Source organism: Lissotriton helveticus, chromosome 7 (assembly GCF_964261635.1).
Source record: "Lissotriton helveticus chromosome 7, aLisHel1.1, whole genome shotgun sequence".
Classification (NCBI taxonomy): domain Eukaryota; kingdom Metazoa; phylum Chordata; class Amphibia; order Caudata; family Salamandridae; genus Lissotriton; species Lissotriton helveticus.
In genome coordinates this window covers 48623135-48643824 of record NC_136068.1, presented here as the reverse complement: position 1 = coordinate 48643824, position 20690 = coordinate 48623135, and the positions used below count along the sequence as shown (strand labels likewise).

Sequence of the window (20690 nt, the reverse complement as noted above, 5' to 3'; positions counted from 1 at the left end):
TGTTCCCAAGGAGAACTAGGTGCAGTCATGTTGCCCATAGGAGGCTTACAGACAACTAGTGATTTGTCAGCTGTTTGACACATTTTACAGTTCCTTACAAATTCATCGATTTCAGCATCCATACCAGGCCACCAATAAGAGGTTTTAACTGTACGTTTAGAACGAACTATGCCAAAATGCCCCTCATGGCATAAGGCCATGATGGAGGACCGCAAAGACTTCGGAGGTATGACTCTCTCTCTAAACCAGATGCTGCCATCTTGAACACTTAGTTCTAATCTAACATCCCAAAAAGGCTTCAAAGGATTCTTACAGTCAACTTTCCTCGGCCAGGAGCCAGCTAGATGAGATTTTACTAATGAAAGCTCTTCATCTTTCACATATTCATCAACCCACTTTTGCTTTAAGATGCCTGCACCATCCATGTCTTGTACATAGGCTACCTGAAAGGAGTTCCACAATTCATCCTCACATTCATCGAGTTGCTTAGGCATTCTAGAAAGAAAATCGGCTATACAATTCTCTTTGCCAGGTACGAATTCCACTTTATAACAAAAATCTTGCAGTTTAATAGCAAGTCTGGCAACTCTCGCTGAAGTGTTAACAGTACCTTCAGTAGTTAGGACTCTGAGTAATGGCTTGTGATCACAGCGCAAAGTAAACTTAGTACCCCATACAAAAGCTCTAAAGTGATTAACTGCCCATACACATGCCAAAGTTTCTTTTTCGATGGTTGAGTATTTTTCTTCTGTGGGCGAGAGTGATCTGGAAGCATAAGCAACTATCTGCTCCTTACCATTCACACCAACTTGGGACAAAACCGAACCCAAACCTTTAATGCTGGCATCTGTGGTGATAATAGAATGAGCATCAGGATTAAAACTTTTTAAAGAAGCAATATTGGCAATACAACTTTTGATGTCATCAAAATCTTGTTCACATTCTACTGACCAAGCAAACTTTGTCTTGTTCTTTAACAGCTGTCTTATATTATAAGTTCTGGTCGCAAAGTTGGGAATGTATTTTGAACAAAATTCGGCTAAGCCAATAAAGGATCTGACATCATCTTTTCCCTTGGGGGAAGGAGCACACCTGATAGCATCAACTAAGTTGGGTTTTGGTTTAATCCCATTACAATCTATAACGTGCCCTAGGTAAGTAACATGATCACTGGCAAAGGAGCATTTGGTGTATTCAACAGTTAACCCTTTGTCGTTAAGGATGCTCAAAACTTTATTTAAAGTATTGTCATGATCTGCCCTTTCCTTTCCAAAGATGAGGATGTCATCCTGAAAAAACTTAGTGTTTTTAACAGTGGAAAACAACCTGTGCATTAAACGCTGGAAAACAGCTGCGGCCGAAGCCAAACCAAAAGGCATCCTTTTAAATTGGTAACAACCCTGTGGGGTTATGAAAGCAGTGTATTTCCTGCTGTCTCTAAACAAAGGGATCTGATGGTACGCAGATGATAAGTCGATTGTAGTGAACCATTTAGCCCCGTCAAGCAAGGCTAACATCTCATTGATCTTCGGCAGAGGAAATTGATCTACCACTATATTATCATTTAAGTGGCGAAGGTCCACACATAATCTTAATTTACCATTGGTTCGTTTCACGACCACCAAAGGGGAAACCCATGCAGACGCTTCAATCGGTTCAATTATGTTGGATGAGACCAATTTCTCAAGTTCCGTAGCCACGTCTTTTCTTAGGGCAATTGGCACACTTCTAACCTTATGGATCTTAGGTGTGGCAGAATCCTTCAAAATTATTTTGTGTTCGAAGTCTTTCAATTTGCCAATTGTCTTTGTAAAGACTGCAGGGAATCTTTTTAACAGTTCCTCACCGGTTTTGGTGCCCTCATCCATAACTAAAACTTTTTCCACAGAGTTGGGGTCAAGAATAATGTGTAAATCCCCTTGGTCTTTCCACCCTAAAACAGAGGGACCTTTTTTTGATACATATAACTTGCCATATGATCTACGGTTCTTGAACTCAAATTTCAGCCAACGAAAACCAACTATATCAATTTTGCCACCATCATAACCTTCAGGATCAATATCAGGAGGAGACAGTTTTGGACCAACTCTGTCAATAAATGTGTTACGCCATATATCTTCGTTTATGATCGTATAAGGCGAACCAGAATCAGCATAGACCTTGATGCGTACACCCCCTATGTGTATCCAACATTCAGGTTTGTTGTCAACAAGCAAACAGCCATCCCTAATGTTTAGGAGTAATTTCTTTTTCAAAACTACAGCACAGTCAGATGCTTGGTCCTCATCACTAGAAGTGTTCTCATCAGAAACTAAGTCTTCTTGAATACATTTGACAGTCTTTGTCTTCCTTCTACATGCTTTGGTGTAGTGACCATACAGTCCACAAGCACCGCATTTACTCTTTTTTGCAGGACATGACTTGGCAAACGCCAAATGTTCTAAACTCCCACATCTATAACATTTGGGAGATTCATTATTGTACTTAGGCTTTGCCCATGTTTCGCTTTTTTGTTTAAAATTACCACTTCTTTTTGAACTTGCATCTACTTTAGCCACAACATCTTTGCTGACACTTTCAGATTTTAGAGCACTCGCACATCTACTGGATGACTCAGCTTTACGAACTAAGGCTAGGATATCTTCTAAACAAGCATCCCCATTCATCCAAAGACGTTCCTGAATTGCAGGATTATTAGCGTGCATTACCACCTGGTCGCGAATTAAATCTTCCAGTAAACCACCAAAGGCGCAATCATCACCCATTTTTCTCAACTCACCAACATAGTCATCCACAGACTCATTTTTAGATTGTTTCCTTTGGTAAAATTTGTAACGCGTAATGCCCATACAAACCTTCGGAGAGAAATATTTGTCTAAATTGGATAGAGCCACTGTGAAAACATTACTATCACCTCCCCCTACAATGGGCTTGTTCATTTGGTTATAACATTTGAGACCTTTTGGACCCAATGAGTGTAAAAGAATACGTTTCTTTTGATCAGCAGACATTTTACCATCGGAATCCACAGTGTCAATATAATTGAGAAAATAGTCTTTCCATTCTAGCCATTTTAACGTTGGTTCAGAGCCTTTACACCAGAATTCCTGAGGGTTACTTAAAGAAAATGTTTGTTGACTCATGTTGATGTGAATTAATGCAAAAAAATGAGTTAATAATATAAATGAAGATTGCAGAAATAAGTTATCCGTAAGATGTACAGTTGTTTATGGTGGAATTGTTCAGTGAATGAAAATACACTATCCTTCTTCACACTGTCCAGTCTTCACCACCAAAACGTGAAGAATTTGAAGAAATTCTTGAAAGTGTTACAAATTAAGCAAGTAGTTTAGTTCGAAGTGTTAAACAGCGATTACCTGTGACCGCGATAAAAATCCGACTTGTGGGTGTCGAAATAGGCAATTAAACGAAATAAACTGTCTTCCGTTTTTTCTTTGTGTGACGAGTAGGCCTGCCCAATCCAAAATGGCCGCTACGCACCGTGTGATGCGTCACGTTCTCTGCGAACGTATGACGTTACAAGGATGCAACGCGAGTCGGAGACAGAACCTCCAGGCTTGAAGACACGCGCATTCGAAGCGCGTTTTGAAGAGCAACGGTAAGTGCTCGAGCGCAGGTGTGAAAGCGCATCCAATGTATCCAAAGTAAGGATAAAGATTACAGTCTTAGTAAAATAAGGCGTCGCTCACCAGGCTTTGTTGTGCGTTAAAGCAATTAGTGTCTTCCATGCGTTGTCAATATATCATAACGTCGTCTCTGCTCCACTTGTCGTCTCGACCATAAGGAAGGTCAGAGTTACCATTAAAAGCGGTACACAGGCTTTAAAAAATCATCCCATCCTCGTCGCCAGTTGTCGTATTGAGGAGTCACACATCAAATAAGTGGAAAGAGGATTTAATGCAATAGCAGAGCAGGTACACAGCCAGACAGGTTAGCAGTCAGGGGTAACTGACTACATTAGAATACAACACATAGGAACGCTCTGAGTAGAATGTGGAATGAACATAGTTAAAGCAACATCACATAATTAAGCAACATAACAGTGTCTTATTCATTTTAGCTCAAGTAATATAAATCTCAAAATGTCACTTTCATTTTAAAAAATGTCATTCATTCAAAGAATTTAACATTCATTTAGGTATACTTTATATGTATTTCAACACATGCCTTATTCATTTCATTATAGGAGACATTTATCTCTCAGGATTTTGTATTGTATTCAATGAGTGTCATTCATTTTAAAGTAACTCATATTTATCTTGGTACCAGCCACATTTTAATTACAGCAGTGCCAAAATAATTTCAATATGTGTGATATTCATTTAACATGTCCTATTCACTTCAGCGCATGCCATTCATTTTAACACATTGTATACTTGTGTCAAAATAGGCAATTTCATTCAACCCATGTTGTATTCGTTCCCTATACGTTATATTAATTTCAGTGCATGCCATATTTGTTTCACAAACTGCCATCAATTTTAGTGTAAATCATATTACTTTTAAAACAAAATGTCAATTCTTTGGATAAGAATAATATAATATTCAATGCATTCCTATTAATTGTATCATATGTTATATTCATATTAAAAGAGGCCATATTTATATTAATGCATATCAAACATTCATAGAATGTTATTATTTTTAACATTTAGCCTCATTATTTCAATCTATGACATATTCATTTGAATACTGGTCATTTACATTTCAACAAGTTATATTCTTTTAAGAGTAAATCATATTAATTTTAGCAGTTGTCAAATGTTTACAAAGATTTTAACCATACCACCTTATTAGAGCAAAGTTCCTAGTCCAGTGATTGATGAGTCCGCTGTACTAGGAATTTGGGAGTAGTTTGGCTGGTCAGTCCTATTTGTAGGCCAAACAACTGTTCTCAGATCTTGTAGAGGGAGAAATGAGTGTTAAGTGGTTCCTTGGCTTCGTGAGGATAATCTTAGCAGGCGGAACCCACTGTCTTTTCAGTTACCAATCTCTATTAACAAAACCTTTGTTAGATTGGATATTCACAATTTTTGGATAAAAGCAGCTATCACACACCTTGAATGGGGCAGTTTTATTTTTACATCTATCTGATGTATGTATAATAGGCATTTTAAGTGGATTATTGAATAGTTGAATAAATGAAGCAGCACATAACTGATTGCATTTATTCTTCCCAGGATCATGTTACCTAACCTGTGAAACAGAAAGATGGAAGCTTTGGACAGTGAGGCATTTTTTGTACGGTGAAAGCAATCAACCTCTGTTCCCGGCCGCGCTAAGCTACGCTACAACGCTACTCCCAGCAGGGGCGGCTCTAGGCTCATGGCGGCCCTGGGCAGGGAGCGTAGGTAGGGGGCCCCGGAAGAGGGGGTCCAGGCGGGGCGGAGCGCCGAGGCCAGAGAAGAGGGGGGGGTCAGGGTGTTTGGAAGTGGAACAGAGCCGGAGGCTGCCAAAACCCTGCCAGGGGCCGCCACGCAAATATGTATCCATCCTCAGAGGATTATTATATTAAGGATATATATTGGCGTGGTAGCCCCTGGGGTTTGGTGGCCCTGTGCAGGTGCACAGCTTGCACATGCCTAAGGCCGCCCCTGCTCCCAGCATCGCAGCATCACGTGACACCGGTCATCACTGCCGCGACTGCTGCTGAAGGGGAAAACACAGCCAGAAGCCTGGAAAAAACGCATCGGAAAGCGCGCCTGAAGCGTGGAGTGAAGGTGTGTGAGACGCACTTGAAAATCACTGAAACGCTGGGAGAAGGCATTTCAGCACAATGAGGGAAGGCGCTTAAGGGAAAATTTTGGCCTTAGTAAATAGAGTGAGCCCGGTGGGAGCCCCTTGCACCCTCAGTGCAGGGCTGTGCAGAGCAGCATTTGGACTCAGTTTTGGCCTCTCGGGCATGGTGAAGGAAACCCGCTAACCTATTGGGCTGGGAAGGCGCAGTAGAGAGATAGTAGCACGAAGCTGTGGAACAGAGGTAAGTGCAGGGATAGGGTGGGCTGGGGCAGATTGGAAAGGGTGTTGGTGTAGGTTCCAGGAAAGAAAAACGTGATTGAAACAGAAGTAGCTTGGAAACCTACGGTGGAAGCCAATAAGGGAAAGAATGGGAAGGGTATTAACCCCTTCCCTGCTGATGACGGAACCGCTCCGTCATCAGCCGCGGCCGCGCTGATGACGGAGCGGTTCCGTCATGGCCCGCCCGGCACGCCTGCGCGGCGCGGATTCCGCGCCTGCGCTGAGCGTTCTATTGAGCGGGGCGGGCCATGACGGAACCGCTCCGTCATAAGCACAGCGCAACCGACGCTGGTGACGGAGCGGTTCCGTCACCAGCATGCGCCCGCTGCTCTTCCGCCCCGCCCCCTTAGCACTGCGGCGGAATAGCCGCCGCAGTGAAGGGGTTAAAGGGTTTTGCCAGTAGCACAGGAGGAAACGTGCAAAAGGACTCAAAAGGTGATGGCACTAAGTAAAACAAAAGTACGGAAAGGCCCAAAAAAAACAAAAAACCCCGACCTTAGCACGATGGGTGGAGAGGACGGAGCCTCGTCCTTGAAAGAGAAAAGAAATGAAAAAGACCCCCAGGGTGAAATCACTGGATTTAAAAAAGCACCACAGAGAGAAAACAAATCCCTGGCCACAACCCCGCAGCAAAGCAGACCGGGGGGGGCTATAACAGGAGCCTCGGTTACAAACTCAATTAAAAACTTTGTGGGGAAACATTTTAAAGGAAAGGGCATGAAAGGAAAAGAACCGTGCACGGTAGAGAACTTGTTAACACCAGCCATTGTGGCACCCCAGGAGCAAGCTTCACCTATTCATAGTCAATTTAACATTTCCAGACTCTATCTGGACCCAAGGCTGTCCTCCTCTCCTAATCTCTCCCCCTCTCCGAGCGTACAAGAGGGAGAGATGGTGGGAGGATTCGAGGAAACGGAAACAGACGACAAGGTTCAGAGTAATATCTTATCTTATAAAAAGTTTTATGGATAAAAAGGTGGATGTGGAAAATGCACAGGACAAAGTAAATGATATCTCAGGGCCCTCTTTATTTAATTTGGAGGTAACAGGTACCTCTCTAGCTCTTCCATGCTGGACGCAATGTTAGTATTACAAAAATCTCTGCAAGGGCTGCTAGAGGTAGCAGTAATGAACAATGAGGTCTTAAAAACCCAAAGGGATCAGTTTAAAATCATGATTGGGGAGCCAAAACAAATCAGGGAGTTTATGCCCTCCATAGTTAGACCAGTAGGTGAGGTCCACGAAGAGGGGAGCATGCTTCGGCAGGAAGGTGCACCGCCAGAGGCCCCACCGCTGGATGAAGGGCATAATGTATATATCTCACGCCACCCAATGATCTTAAAAAAACGGGGGGAGACGAGGAGTTATAAGCAGCGAATCCCGCGACCAAAGAGTTGGAAGAGGAAGTCTAGCAAGGACCTAGTTACATCACAGCAGGGGTTGTGGAAGGAAGTAATAGAAGTAGATCAAGGGCCCGTAGGAAAGAAGTAAGGTTAGTGCCACCAAAAGTAATTAATTCAGGAGAAGGAACACATGTGAGTAATATAGAAGGTGTGGAAAGGAAAGAAAAAGGCAAAGGAAAACATAGGACAAGGTAAAATAGTATAATCAAAGAACAAGTAGGCAAAAAAAAGGTGGAAAGGGAAAGGAAGTTGGAGAAGTCACCGCAAGGAGGCACAAGACGTATTAGAGGCCATATGGGGAAGGGCAAGGAGTCACTTTGTCACAATCAAATAAGGGGTACCTATGAGGCAGGGTCAAAAAGCAGTCAGGGCATGTGGTTATTTTTGGAGCCCATTGGCCGAGGTGAAGGGGGGAAAAAAGTGAGGAAATTAGTTCCTTTAAATCGATCACAACTGCTTCCCTCCTTATCTAATTGTAAAAGCTTATGGAATATCGGCACAGAGGATCTTAGAGAAGTAGGCTTTACCTTGAAGAGTAAGGGGACAGACGTAACCAAGGTTTTACTTTGGACTAGTTAAGTCCTCAATAAAAAAGCGGAACGAGAGCTATATAAGGAAGGGATCAGACTAGTTCAAAGGACAGAAATACAAGCTGAAAGTAAGGATGAGAGATCTTTTCTAATGAACCATGCAGGGCTAGGACGAAGGCAGGTGAGACTGATCGATACTTGCTGGGAAACAAAGGACGATCTTGAAATTACCATAAGAGGTAGGGAAAGTGTGAGAGACGATGAAGGATCCCTAGCAGGAAATAGATTCAGAGTTCTGGCGTCCCCAAGATATGAGGGAGACGGGTGCCTGAGTGAGATAGATTAGGAGCCTGGGCCGTCGCACAGCCTAACCATACTATCTTGGAATATAAATGGTTATATTACAAAAGCGAACCAGGATAGCTTTAATAAGATAATCGACAGCAATGCGATTATTTGTTTGCAGGAGACCTGGCTGTGCGACGAAACCCTAGTAATTAAGGGGTTTGCCCATCAGATGAAGGTAGCAAAAAAGAATTGTTTTGGTAGACCCTCAGGAGGGCAACTGACGTTGGTCTCATGTAAGATCGCCAGGAAGGTGGTACTGTTAGAGGTAAAATGTATATGGGCAATAGGTTGTAGAGTACTGTTATTGAACCCAGACCATAGAATTGAAGGCATAATAATCGTAAATGTATATATTCAGAGGGGGGACGGAAACGCACATAAAGCTGAAATGGAAACATTAAATGAGGATTTGTTAAAGCATTCTGAAAATTATTAAAAAGATGTAATGTTTTTGCTGGGCGATTTCAACCACAAGTTAAACCCTTGTAGGATCGATCAATGGTGGAAGGAATTGCTAATCTCACATAAAATTAGGGATGCCTTATTCCCAAGGGGGGTTATGTCAGTATATGAGGAGTCTCTAGGTCAAATGCTTGGCGCCCTGGGTTTGGTCTGCTTGAACGGTAGAGTGGACACGGATAGACAAGCAAAGCACACCTTCGAGACAGGTCAGCAACTTTGCCCTATAGACTATGCGTTTGTGCATGCCTGGAACTTTGATCTAATTAAGCGCTTCGAGGTGGTAAATGCAGAAGGAAGCGATCACTACCCTCTCAAGATTGAAGTATCTGGCATAAAGAAAAAACAAAGAGACACTGTGTTACAGGTCCAGGTCAATTATCCACGACCCCTTACAACTCGGATATCAGAGGATTTTATAGGAAAGCTAACAGCCCTACAGCAGACACTTTTGTTGGATAACGTTACGAATTCTTATGATATTGGCTGGTTCGAAAATACTATTGGACAACTAGTGAAATGTATTAGGGTTGAAATAAAAGAGAGAAAACCAGGGTGTGGAAGGAAAAACCAGCCACAAAAAACGGAGAGGAAATGGTTCGACGAAGAATGTCGCAAAGCCAAAGCAAATATCAGACAACGAGAAAGAAAACTCAAAGCAAAGTATAATGTAGAACTGCTTCTCAGCCTCAAGAAACAAAGGCGAATTTATAAAATGTTAATAAGAAATAAAAAAAATATCCTACAAAGAGAGCAGCTGGGTTAAATTGCTAACGGCAATAGAAGCTAAAGATTTGAAAGGCTTTTGGAAATTGGTCCAGGAAAGCTCAGGGAAATCTTTGGGCACTTTGAACTGTGTGGTACCAGAAGATGACTGGATTACTTACCTGGGGGTAATTTATGGTAACTGGAATGAAAATGAGGGATCAATCTCAAATGTATGGCCAGGAGTGAGTAAGGAAGTTAAGGAGCAATTTACCGCTAGCAAGATCAAAAAAAATATAGCTAATCTAACATTGACCCGAGCAGCAGGCCCAGATAATCTCCCGACAGTAATTATAAAAAATAGGCCGGAGTGGTGGGCAGACTTCTTTTCAAAAATGTTCCTGGGAATCTTAAATACAGGTATCATACCAGAAAATTGGAGAGGTGCAATAATAAGACCCATCCTTAAAAAAGGAGATATAAATGCACCCAAAAACTATACATTAATCAATCTTTTAGACACAGGTGAAAAAGTATTTGCCAAATTAATCTTGGAAAGGCTTAAAGAGTGGGCAGAAAGGAACCAGATTGTGCTTCCAGAGCAGGGGGATTTAAGGAGGGACATTCAATGGTCGACCACTGCTTTGTGCTCTGCTCCATTGCGCGGAAGTCGATTGAGCAGACTGGAAGCCTGTATTGCTGCTTCGTGGACTTCCGTGCAGCATTTGACTTAGTGGACAGAGAGAAGCTATGGGAGTCGTTGATTGGGTATGACATCCCAAGAGATTTATTAAGGTTGATACAAGAACTTCACACTGCGAACTGGGCGCAGGTGATTTTAGATAGAGTGGGGGATTGTCGCAGAAAATAGAGATTGGAAATGGACTGAGACAGGGGTGTGTACTGGCCCCTCTATTCGTTTCTCTATTCATTGCAGATCTACCATTAGTCTTAGGCAGAGAAAGGGGGGCCAGCCCAAATGTAGATGGAAAGCATATCTCCTGCCTTTTATATGCGGATGATCTGGTAATAGTAGACCAGAGATTGGTCTACAAAGAAAGTTGAACAGCTTTAACAAATATTGTGGGTATAAAAAACTTGCAGTAAACATGGACAAAACCAAGATCATGAGATTTGGAAGAAGGAGAATACGGTTCAGTTGGTACTTGGGTCCCACAAAGTTGGAAATAGTAGATGAATATAGGTACTTGGGCTTGTGGTTTCAGAAAAATATGAACTGGTCTACCCACCTCGAGGCAATGAAAGTAAAGACATCAGCCTCTGTTGGTGGTTTAGTGGAGTATATGGAGAAAAATCGGACAGACCGGTGTTAAAATATATATAGAGCAATGGTGCCACCGCAGTTCCTTTATGGAGCTGAACTACTTTACCTGAGTGGAAAACAGGATGGGACGGAGAAGAGGGAAGGCCATAAAAAATGTATTATCATTGCCCAAATCCTCAATGGTGCAAGCGGTGAGGTTAGAAACGGATATCACCTCTTGGAACATAATGGTCTGCATGGCCTTATTAAGATTCTGGCAGCGCCAGGGACTAGGTGAGGACCATAAAGTCTTACAGTGGTGCAGGAACGAGATAGTGAGGAGTGATCTAACATGGGCAAAAGGGGTAAGAAAAACTCTGATAAAAGCTTGTAAAATGTTGAGGCTTAAGATGAGTCCCCTGACCCTACAGATTGAGTCTGAAAGGAGGGAACTTAGGTCTCGGCAAAGAAACCTCTCGAGTCAAGGACCAGGAGTACCTCAGGGAGAAAAAAATCAGTATGCTGTATGGCTTCTTCATGGCAAAAAGAAGCAAACTTCCCGTACATTGATAGATTACCATGCCGAAGTCTGAGAAGAGAAGTGTTAAAACTGAGAATTGGCGTTAACCCCTATTACACCAATCGTGAAGTAAAAAGAGTAATGATCAATACTAAAGGGAAATGTAACTGTTCTCTGGGAACAACATGTGATTTACTATACATTTTATTAGATTGCCAAATGGTTTTAGATATACGGAAAGACATTTTACGTCCAATTTTTATCAAGTATAGTATAAAAAACAGGGCAGATATAGTCTGTGCTTTGGGAAGGTTTATACAAAAAGTAAAAGAATTTTTGAAAAGCGACTAGAAATTCAAGCTCGCTTGCTACAGGATATGGGTAGGATTCATCGTTGAAAAAGGCTTATTGTTCTTACCTTGGAAGTGCAGTATTATGCATTTAAAGCAGTGTCCTATGGGAGAGTTTTAAAATAAGATAAAAGTAATTTGAAATGGGCTTAATAATGTATTTTGTTTTAAACTTGACACGTTTAGGATGTTTTAGGGTTGGAAGTTAATAATGAATAATTTTAACGTGAATCTTATGATGTGGTTTTATGGTGTAATTTGTGATTTCTATGAATTGTATTTTATAAAGATTGCTATGTTTAAGGACTATATAGTCCAAATAAACTTTGTTTGAACTGAACTGAACTGACAGTGAGACTACATAATCGAGACAAAACTAATTTAAAATACATGCAACTGGAATTATCCCGTGAATATGTTTATTCCCCAGGACAGGCAGCCCACACTAAAAGATCATTGGCCTTATTCTATGATTTTTGCAACTTGACAGGGAAGACGAGTCTTCACCGGAAGACTAGAATATTACATTTTAGGTAGCATTCTGAAATATTAAAGTTAGTGGCATTTTGGGAGATATCGTGGACCTCCTATGCAAGTTGAGATGGCAAAGCAAAAATAAAAACACTTCTGTCTTCATCAATTTTGATTGTGCTTGTACCACGCAATACTAGACCTGGGGTGTAGATTATTAGAAGCCAAATACGTACGAGAGGGCCCTCCTAATTAGCTCACATAAGCCTGGCCGGCGAAGGGCCTGTTGGACCTCTTTCTTCAAGCTCTCAATCTCACTTTCCATCCTGCGGGCCTGGTCTTCAAACCCTTGCCTTATCAGATCCTCCTGGAGCTTCATCCTGCCTTCTAGGGTCCTCTCTTTTTGAGCTTCCTCTCTCATCTTGGTAGTCAGCTTTTCAATGTTCTCCTGGTGGCTGCGCTCCCGGTCCTCCAGCAGTTGCGCTGCTTGTGATGCCTTCTTCTCCAATGCCTTCTTGGTGTTCTCCGTCTCCTCCTCCATCTTACGCTGCAGCTGTGCCATGTGCTCCTGGTGGCTGCGCATCCGCTCCTCCAGCAGTTGCGCTGCTTGTGATGCCTTCTTCTCCGCTTCCTTCTTGATGTTCTCTGCCTCCTCCACCTTACGCTGCAGTTGTGCCACGTACTCCTGGTGGCTGCGCTCTCGGTCCTTCATCAGCTGCTCTGCCTGGAACGCCTTCTTCTCCGCTGCCTTCTTGGTGTTCTCCGTCTCCTCCTCCATCTTACGCTGCAGCTGTGCCATGTGCTCCTGGTGGCTGCGCATCTGGTCCTTCAGCAGCTGCTCTGCCTGTAACGCCTTCTCTGCCTCCATCTTCTGTTTTGCTGCGTCCTCTCTCATCTTGGCCTTCAGCCTCACAAGGTTCTCCTGGTGACTTCGCTCCTGGTCCTTCAGCAGCTGCTCTTTCTGTAATGCTCGCTCCTCTGCTGCCTTCCTCTCCTGCTCGAGCTGAGCTGCCTTCGCCTTTTCCTCTGCTCAGGAAATGAAAAAGACAGTGGAAAGTGAGTCAAGTTTTAAAAAACATTTGGTATGCCCTAAGCATCCTGAAAGGCTTTTAGACTGAGAAGGAACAAAGATTTTACAGGTCATTACATGAAGTAGGAGTTACTGATTCACAATTCACACTTTTTCATGCACTGGAATACCACGAAGAGAGAGCACCCTCACAGGCTTCAGCGCAAATGAGTCTTACGCAGATGTGATGTCTCTTGCGTATTTTATAAAAGAATGGATGGTAAAGGTCACTATTGATTTCTTAATATACAGTTACAGTAAAAATCAAAGTCTCTATTTCATTCCCCGTAAAATACGGATTTAAATGTTGTGAGAAAGTGTCCTCTTTCTTGCATGGTATGCCCCCACTTTTTGCTGAATTGCTGATGTGCTTTGACTGAGTGTGCCCTGGGCTCCTGCCAATCAGGTACCCAGGGCCTGTGTTCCTTCCCTAAAACTGCATTGAAGCCTAAACCCAGTTGGCATCTCTGGCCACATGTCAGCCCCTGGTAAATGGTACCATAGGTACCCAAGGCCCTGTGACCAGTGAAAGCCCCTAAGGGCTGCAGCACTTATTGTGCCACCCTTAGAGTCCCTGTACCCCGACACACACACATTGCCTTTGCAGGCTGAGTGTCTTGGTGCAGAACAAAACAAAGAGTCGACATGGCACCCATCCCTGAGTGCCATGCCCACAAACCACTGTCCTGGCATAAATCAGTCACCCCTCTAGCTGGGTGCCCTATGCTAGTGGTGAGGGTATAGGTACATGAGTCCAGTACCCCTACAGTGCCCAAGTCCATTCCTGGGTCCTGCATGCAGGGGCATTGGCCATGGCACTCAACTACTTTAGTTTTTAACCCCAATATACGCCAACCCGGGTCAATTCCTCCCCAAGGCTGCAGAATTCCATTCCCTAGAGACTTGTCTGGAATTGTATTTAGGTATGGGAAGAATTCCATCACATCATCACAGTTGACAATCCAGCAACTATGACCTGGACAGACCATGCCCTTGTCAGCATCAGCATACTCATCCCACACCACCATTGGAACCACCGGCCCGCATCTGGAAAAGCATCTCAGAAAAGAAGCAGGAACCGGTCGCAGCTGAACTTCCCATCATGGCTGATGAACAAACTCTGACCTCATGGTCTGTCTTCACTAACCTCGAAATCACTGCTATCACAGAGATCATCTACTCGGTGCTCCATCTGAGCTTTATCCCTACCCAACTTCGCCAAAGGATTCCTACTAATCAGCAAAGCACTAACACCAAACCTCTACGCCTCCATCGACTCAGCCAATTTCCTGGACACTTAGAAACATTCCACTGTCATGCTTCTTTTAAAGAAATCAAACACTGACCCAGCCACGCTTTCCAACTACATACCCATTTCCTCCTACCATACTCTACACAGGTCTTAGACAAACTAATCGTCGTCAAACAGTTCAGAGTCAGCCCCAGCCACAGTACAGTAAGAGCACTCATTGCTGCCACAGACCACACCCACACAATCTTTGACAGAGGAGGCACAGCAGCCCTCATTCTTCTTTACATCTCTGCAACATTTAACATGGTCTCACATCTTCATCAGGCGTCTGCGCAAGACTGGCATCCAAGGACACGCTCTACAATGGATCCTAACCTTCTTAACGGATATAATACAAGCTGTCAGCCTAGCATCTTACTCCTTGGAAGCCGGACAACTTTTCTGTGAAAAGCCTCAAGGGTTATTGCTCAACTCCACCCTTTTCAATGCATACATGATCGCTCCGGATAATGTCATCCACGCACATGGCATCAACATCCTCTCCTACACCGATGATACATAATCTCTCGCTAGAACAACACCCCAAAGCAAGAAAGAAGTTCCCCTTCTGCATGACCAAGATCATTAACTGGATGAAAGCCAACAGTCTCAAGCTCAACACCAACAAAACAGAAGTAGTGATCTTTTGCAAGCACACCACACCGTGGAACTCTAACTGGTGGCCGGCTGAACTCAGACCTACAACCAGAACCCATGCCAGAAACTCAGAATAATTGACAGACTGCATCAGAGGTAGGGTGATCACCTGTCACCGAGTATAATTATGAGTAGTGATAGAAAAAAATCAGGAGTGTGCCATTTTACGGAAAATATTTCTCACAAGGTGCTAGTTTTATGGATCTATAAACTATGAAAATGATCTGCTGGCACAAGAATGTGTTCTATGTTATGCACGTATCACTCCTTTCCTGGATGCGTATTACAAATGATGAAATTACCTTCACAAGGATAAGCATTCTTCCTCTCATCCAGCCAAGGTGAGATTAGTTCACAGTGACCCTTAAAACAGTGGTAACTGGTAGACTTTGAACATGGTGTAGTATAAATAGCAGGCCCACATTGCATCAAGAGACTGAGAGTACACAGGAGGTCCAGTTCACCTGAGTATGAATGAGGTAGCGACAAGAGGGGTAGCCCTTCACACCAAGGAAGGGTTCTTACCAGGGCTTTAAGTGGGCGGTGTCTAACTGGTGCTGCGCACCATCAGTTTTTTAAAGGGGGCCTCGAAACAAGTCTCTTTCGGGCTGTTTTGCGCCCAGGCACAGGCGGTCCATTTTTATCCAGACTGCAGTGACAGCTGCACATCGACGCACGCGTGCTCACACTGCTCACTTCTCACTAGTGGAGAAGTTACGGCATGACGTCATGCCAGGTGAGCGTTTATGGGGAAGGTAAATCCTTTAAAGTGAGTTGTTTTCTCTCTGGATTTTCCTTCTCTTTTTAAGGTCTCGCTCTCGAGACCTATTGTCGTCGAGATGCCTCTCAAGGGAGACCGGGGCACGCGCCGATTTGGGTCTGTGTACGCGCCTGTGAACACGCGCATGTGCACGTCATCGCAAGCTCCACTTTCGTTTTTGTAATGCGCAGCACGCTCTGTCATGTTCACCTTCCAGGTTGCCAAACAATGCTTGTTAAGCTCCCCAACTATCATTCACTGCATTTCCAGATGATCTAACTAACCTTTGGACAGTTTTAGGCAGCGGTTGCCAGGGACCCAGTTGAATCGCACAACAAACGTAATGAAATGGTACAGTCTCTCCACTACACATAATGGCGGCTTCATATACACATTCTTATACACAAAGCACCGCCTCTTGCTCCTGCATCCTGCCGTAACCAGCATCTCATCCTGCCGCCTCACCTTCTCCCTCCCCCGTGCCCGCCACCTCGCATACCCTGCTTCAGGGAGTACACCTTCCCCATCCTTACCACTTCCCCCTGCTCGGCAGACTTGTAGACACAGGTTACAATCTCGTTATGTAGCAGCAGGAAGAGCGCCACGTCCGCCATCTCTTGCCTATTAATATGTGTCACCCACAGCTGCTCAGCTCCCTCCAACATGCACAGAATATCTCCATGCGTTCAAACACAACGTTATGCACGCGCACAGCGTCATCAGCAAACTCCGACAACAGGAAATGTTCACGTTAACATCTGGCAGCGTAATAGCGCGCCTGTTTCTATTTCCGGAGCACGCGCACAACACCGTTCATACAACTGAACATAACGTCTCCAATATACCAGTGAGTGGTTGGAGAGGCAAGTGTCTGAGGAATAGACGGCCGGCCCGTAAACAGAATGGCTCGTCTCGCAAGTAAGTGTATTATAGACTGTGTTAGCTAAAAGTTTTAATCATTTTACGCGTTGCTAGCGGCACCACCGGACCAAACCCCACGGGACTGTAGCACATGTGGACCCACTGTACAGCAGTGCTGCTGCTGAGTTATGTACTGTGCAAGTTTGCTGAGTGTTGCACCTCCAGGCCAGGCTGCTACAATGAGCTCACGGCGCTGCGGTAAATCCCGCAGCTGGCCCTGGCCGGAAATGCAGCTCCCGGTGGCTGCCGGTGGCCGTCGCTGTAAAGGAATCTTCATTCAAGTAAGCAAGTATGTGCCAGTAGTAGTAGTAGCCCTCTGGAGTCAGGGGCATTAATGAAAAGCATTGAGTGGCAATTGCGGGAATTAAAGCTCCAAATGATGTGCCTCAGTTTGTTTTGCTTTTATCCTTCCACGCACGCATGACACACCTGCACTCGAGTCGCAGCCACACACTTCACTTCAGACACCATGATACCTCTCTTACTCTGGCTGAGAACAGCTCAACGAATGATGTAACATTTGACTGCTCTGCACTGTACGAAACGTACTGATTGACTCGTCTTCTACTAATGCCACTGATTTTCCACACAATTAATTGCCGAGCATGCATCATGTATATTAAAAAAAATGTACCTTTAATTCATGGTCTGGACAGCAGTGTGCACGCGGCGATCTCAATCTACCACATGACTTCACAACAGATGAGACCTTCGCCCTGCTCCAACCCCCATCCCCCAACACGTCCAGGTTAGGCTGAGTTATAGATGCATTTGGGTGGCATATCATTTGTGGCAAGAGAGTTGACAAAAACTCAGTTGCTAGTGCTTAATGCTGCAGTAGAGACTTTTCAAAACATACAGTTGAAAAATATTACGGACTTCTGTACACTCTCCGTTTATAATATACTTTTTTCCAATTAGCATAAGCAGTGCATTTTAAATAATGTTGAAACTGGACACACACGTTTTCATTCATTTTTGTATGTTGTTTTTCTTCATTTTATGTTCAACAAATTGCTCATTGCTACACAACAAATAACAATGGAACAATGCACCCATGCTGATTGCCTCATCAGTGATAAGATCTTTATTCAAATATTAATTGTACTAATTAGATCGCTATCACAACTACCTTCACTGCTATGTTCTAATAGTTACTCAAAACTCTTGAAGCGTTTATGCCATTAAAATTACAACCAAGAAAAAATAATAGTCTAAGCCTGAGTACTTGACGATTGCTCTGCCTGTAACAATATGCACTCATTGCCTCTTTTATATTACGGCAGTCACATTCTGGGACGAGGCGGGTGGTGACTGGTCCCGGGTCTCACACACAGTGTGAGGTCTGAGGTGGTGGGTGTCAGCCTTGTTTTGGCAGCAACGGACCGATCCCTGTAGGCTCTAAAGCAAGGCAGCCTGGACTCACTCTCTGTGCAATATTCCGCACAGAAGAGCACTGCCTGGTCGCCCCCAGCCCGGCCCAATGAGGACACGCTGGCGCTCATCCGGCAGGTAGGAACTGAGGTGCACTTGTCACAGGTAAGTTGTGCGTTGAATGGGATAAGGTGACGAGGGATAAGGCAGTACGGCTGCCACCTTTCCCAGGGAATAATACCAACACTTTCTAATGTTTGCAGATTCTCCAAAGGCCTAGACATGATAAACACTCTATACAAATTCCTTTTTAACACTGACTTTCTGCCTTTTAATACTTTATCAGTCACGGACCATTAAAGCAGCTCCTCCACGCATTTTAAAGTGTTTTTACTCGTATGTTTGCTGTTTTAAATGTGCACTGATAAGAGGGAAAAAATGCCAGCTTTCGGTGATTTGTGTGCTGAGACATTAAGATAGTAATCAGCCAGATTAAAAAACAGCCAGGTACCAACTCTATAGTCTGGTTCTAGTTGCTGTATCTGGGGCCAGATTTGCATAAACTGACTGGGTTGCATAGATATGGTGTTTGCATGCACCGGGCAGGGCTGACTAATTCAAACTGGGAAACAGCTACTAGATGGGACAGGGCAGGGTCAGGATTGTTGTGTTGAGGGTTAAATGGATTAGAATGCACTGGGCAGGGTCACACTAGTTCTGGTGGATACGAATGAGCTAGAATGAAATTCAGATGGCTGGGATGACTCTGATGGAGGTAAGGGGGTTAGAGTGCATTGAGCAGGGGTCGATCTGCTGGAAGTGTGCAGGGTTCCAACACACTGGGCTGGCCCTGGCTGTTTCTGATCCGGTCAAGGGAGTTAGGATGCACTGAGGGGGTTAGGCTACTTCTGATTGGCTGTCAATGGTGTTAAAATGGACAATATTGTCTGGTTAGTGCTCCTCATTGCCCAAAAGGTGGTAATTTGTGATATTTAACTCTCAGTATGGACTTCATTGCTTATTTCTACTGGGGAGAAAGTGTCATTCATTTTGCCACCCATTGGGCAGTAGAATGTCACTCACAAGTACACTAAAACCATGGAAATCTCACACATAAGCAATCTGAAAATTTGGCAGCTATGCTATAAAATCAGCTTTTAGGCTAGTGTGTGGTCATGAATGATCAGGTCAACAAGATTATCTTGTGAGCACTGTAGTGCCTTCCTGCCCTCTGTTACTGCAAACTGCAGTCATGCAGTCTGTCTTCGGTTAGTGCTCTTCCATTTTAGGTGCTATGCAGCAGTTTTAAGATCTTCTTAGGGTTTCTTGTTGCTCAAATCTGTGAAATTTCTGACATGAATATGTTTCCCTCATCTTCATTGCTTGATTTCGCTTGCGATAAAGTGTCACTCATAGTCGTTTAAATGTCACTCATAATTACACTGATTTTAAGGAAATGTCACACATAAGCAATCTGAAACCTTGGCAGCTATGCCACTAAAGCTTGCAAACAGTCTCTACATGTTTGCTATGTATAAAATGTGGAATGTGCAATGTTTATATACTGCATACAAAATTATGTAACATTTGTGTTCCTTCTGCCTTTAATATTATGTCTGACAAATATATAATGCTAATAATGTTGTCCATTTTTTGCTCTTCTTATTTTAAAGGGACAGTGCACAGATTGTCCTCCACTCCACACCCCCCCCCCACTCCCCCCACACACCCACAGACACACAACCCCCCCCCACACACACACAACCCCCCCCACACACATGCACACAACCTCACACTCACACACAACCCCACACACAACCCCCCACACACACACAACCCCCCACAAACACACACAACCCCACACACACACAACCCCAACACAAACCCACACACACAACCCCCACACACAACCCTCCACACACAACCCCACACACACACAACACCCCCCACACACACAACCCCACCCCCCACACATACAACCCCACACACACACAAACCCCCACACACACAACCACACACAGATACAACCCCACACAGATACAACCCCACACACACAACTACACACAACCACACACACACACAGAACCGCACACACACAACCACACGCACACACAACCACATGCACACAACCACACACAACCACACACAACCCTACAACCACACACACAACCCCAAACACAACACACAAACAACCCCAAACACAACACACACAACCACACACACAACCCCACACACAACCCCAAACACAACACACACATCCACACACACACATCCACACACACACAACCACACACACACAACCACACATACACAACCACACATACACAACCACACACACACAACCACACACACAACCACACACACACAACCATCTATCTATCTATCGCATTCACTGTGTCTATCGCCCTCACTCTATATATCTATCTATCTATTGCCCTCACTCTAACTATCTATCTCCCTCACTCTATCTATCTATCCATCTATCTATCTATTGCCTTCACTCTATCTATCTATCTATCGCCCTCACTC

At 44.0% G+C, this 20690-nt stretch overlaps 1 protein-coding gene across 2 annotated transcripts in view; it reads right to left on the bottom strand.

Annotated features, from left to right (window-relative positions):
- Positions 1-10333: 10333 nt before the first annotated feature.
- The window catches only part of LOC144767993 (guanylate-binding protein 1-like), a 185075-nt gene continuing 174718 nt past the window's right edge, over positions 10334-20690 (bottom strand). Inside the window, exons 10-11 of one of the 2 annotated variants that reach the window (XM_078651384.1) lie at positions 12718-13115; positions 10334-12600 (exon numbers count right to left, since the gene is read on the bottom strand). In XM_078651384.1, the coding sequence (XP_078507510.1) occupies positions 12307-12600; positions 12718-13115 (692 nt within the window). In that variant the 3' untranslated portion in view covers positions 10334-12306. Of the gene's footprint in view, positions 13116-20690 lie in introns of both variants that reach the window. The other variant, XM_078651383.1, reaches the window with a different exon arrangement.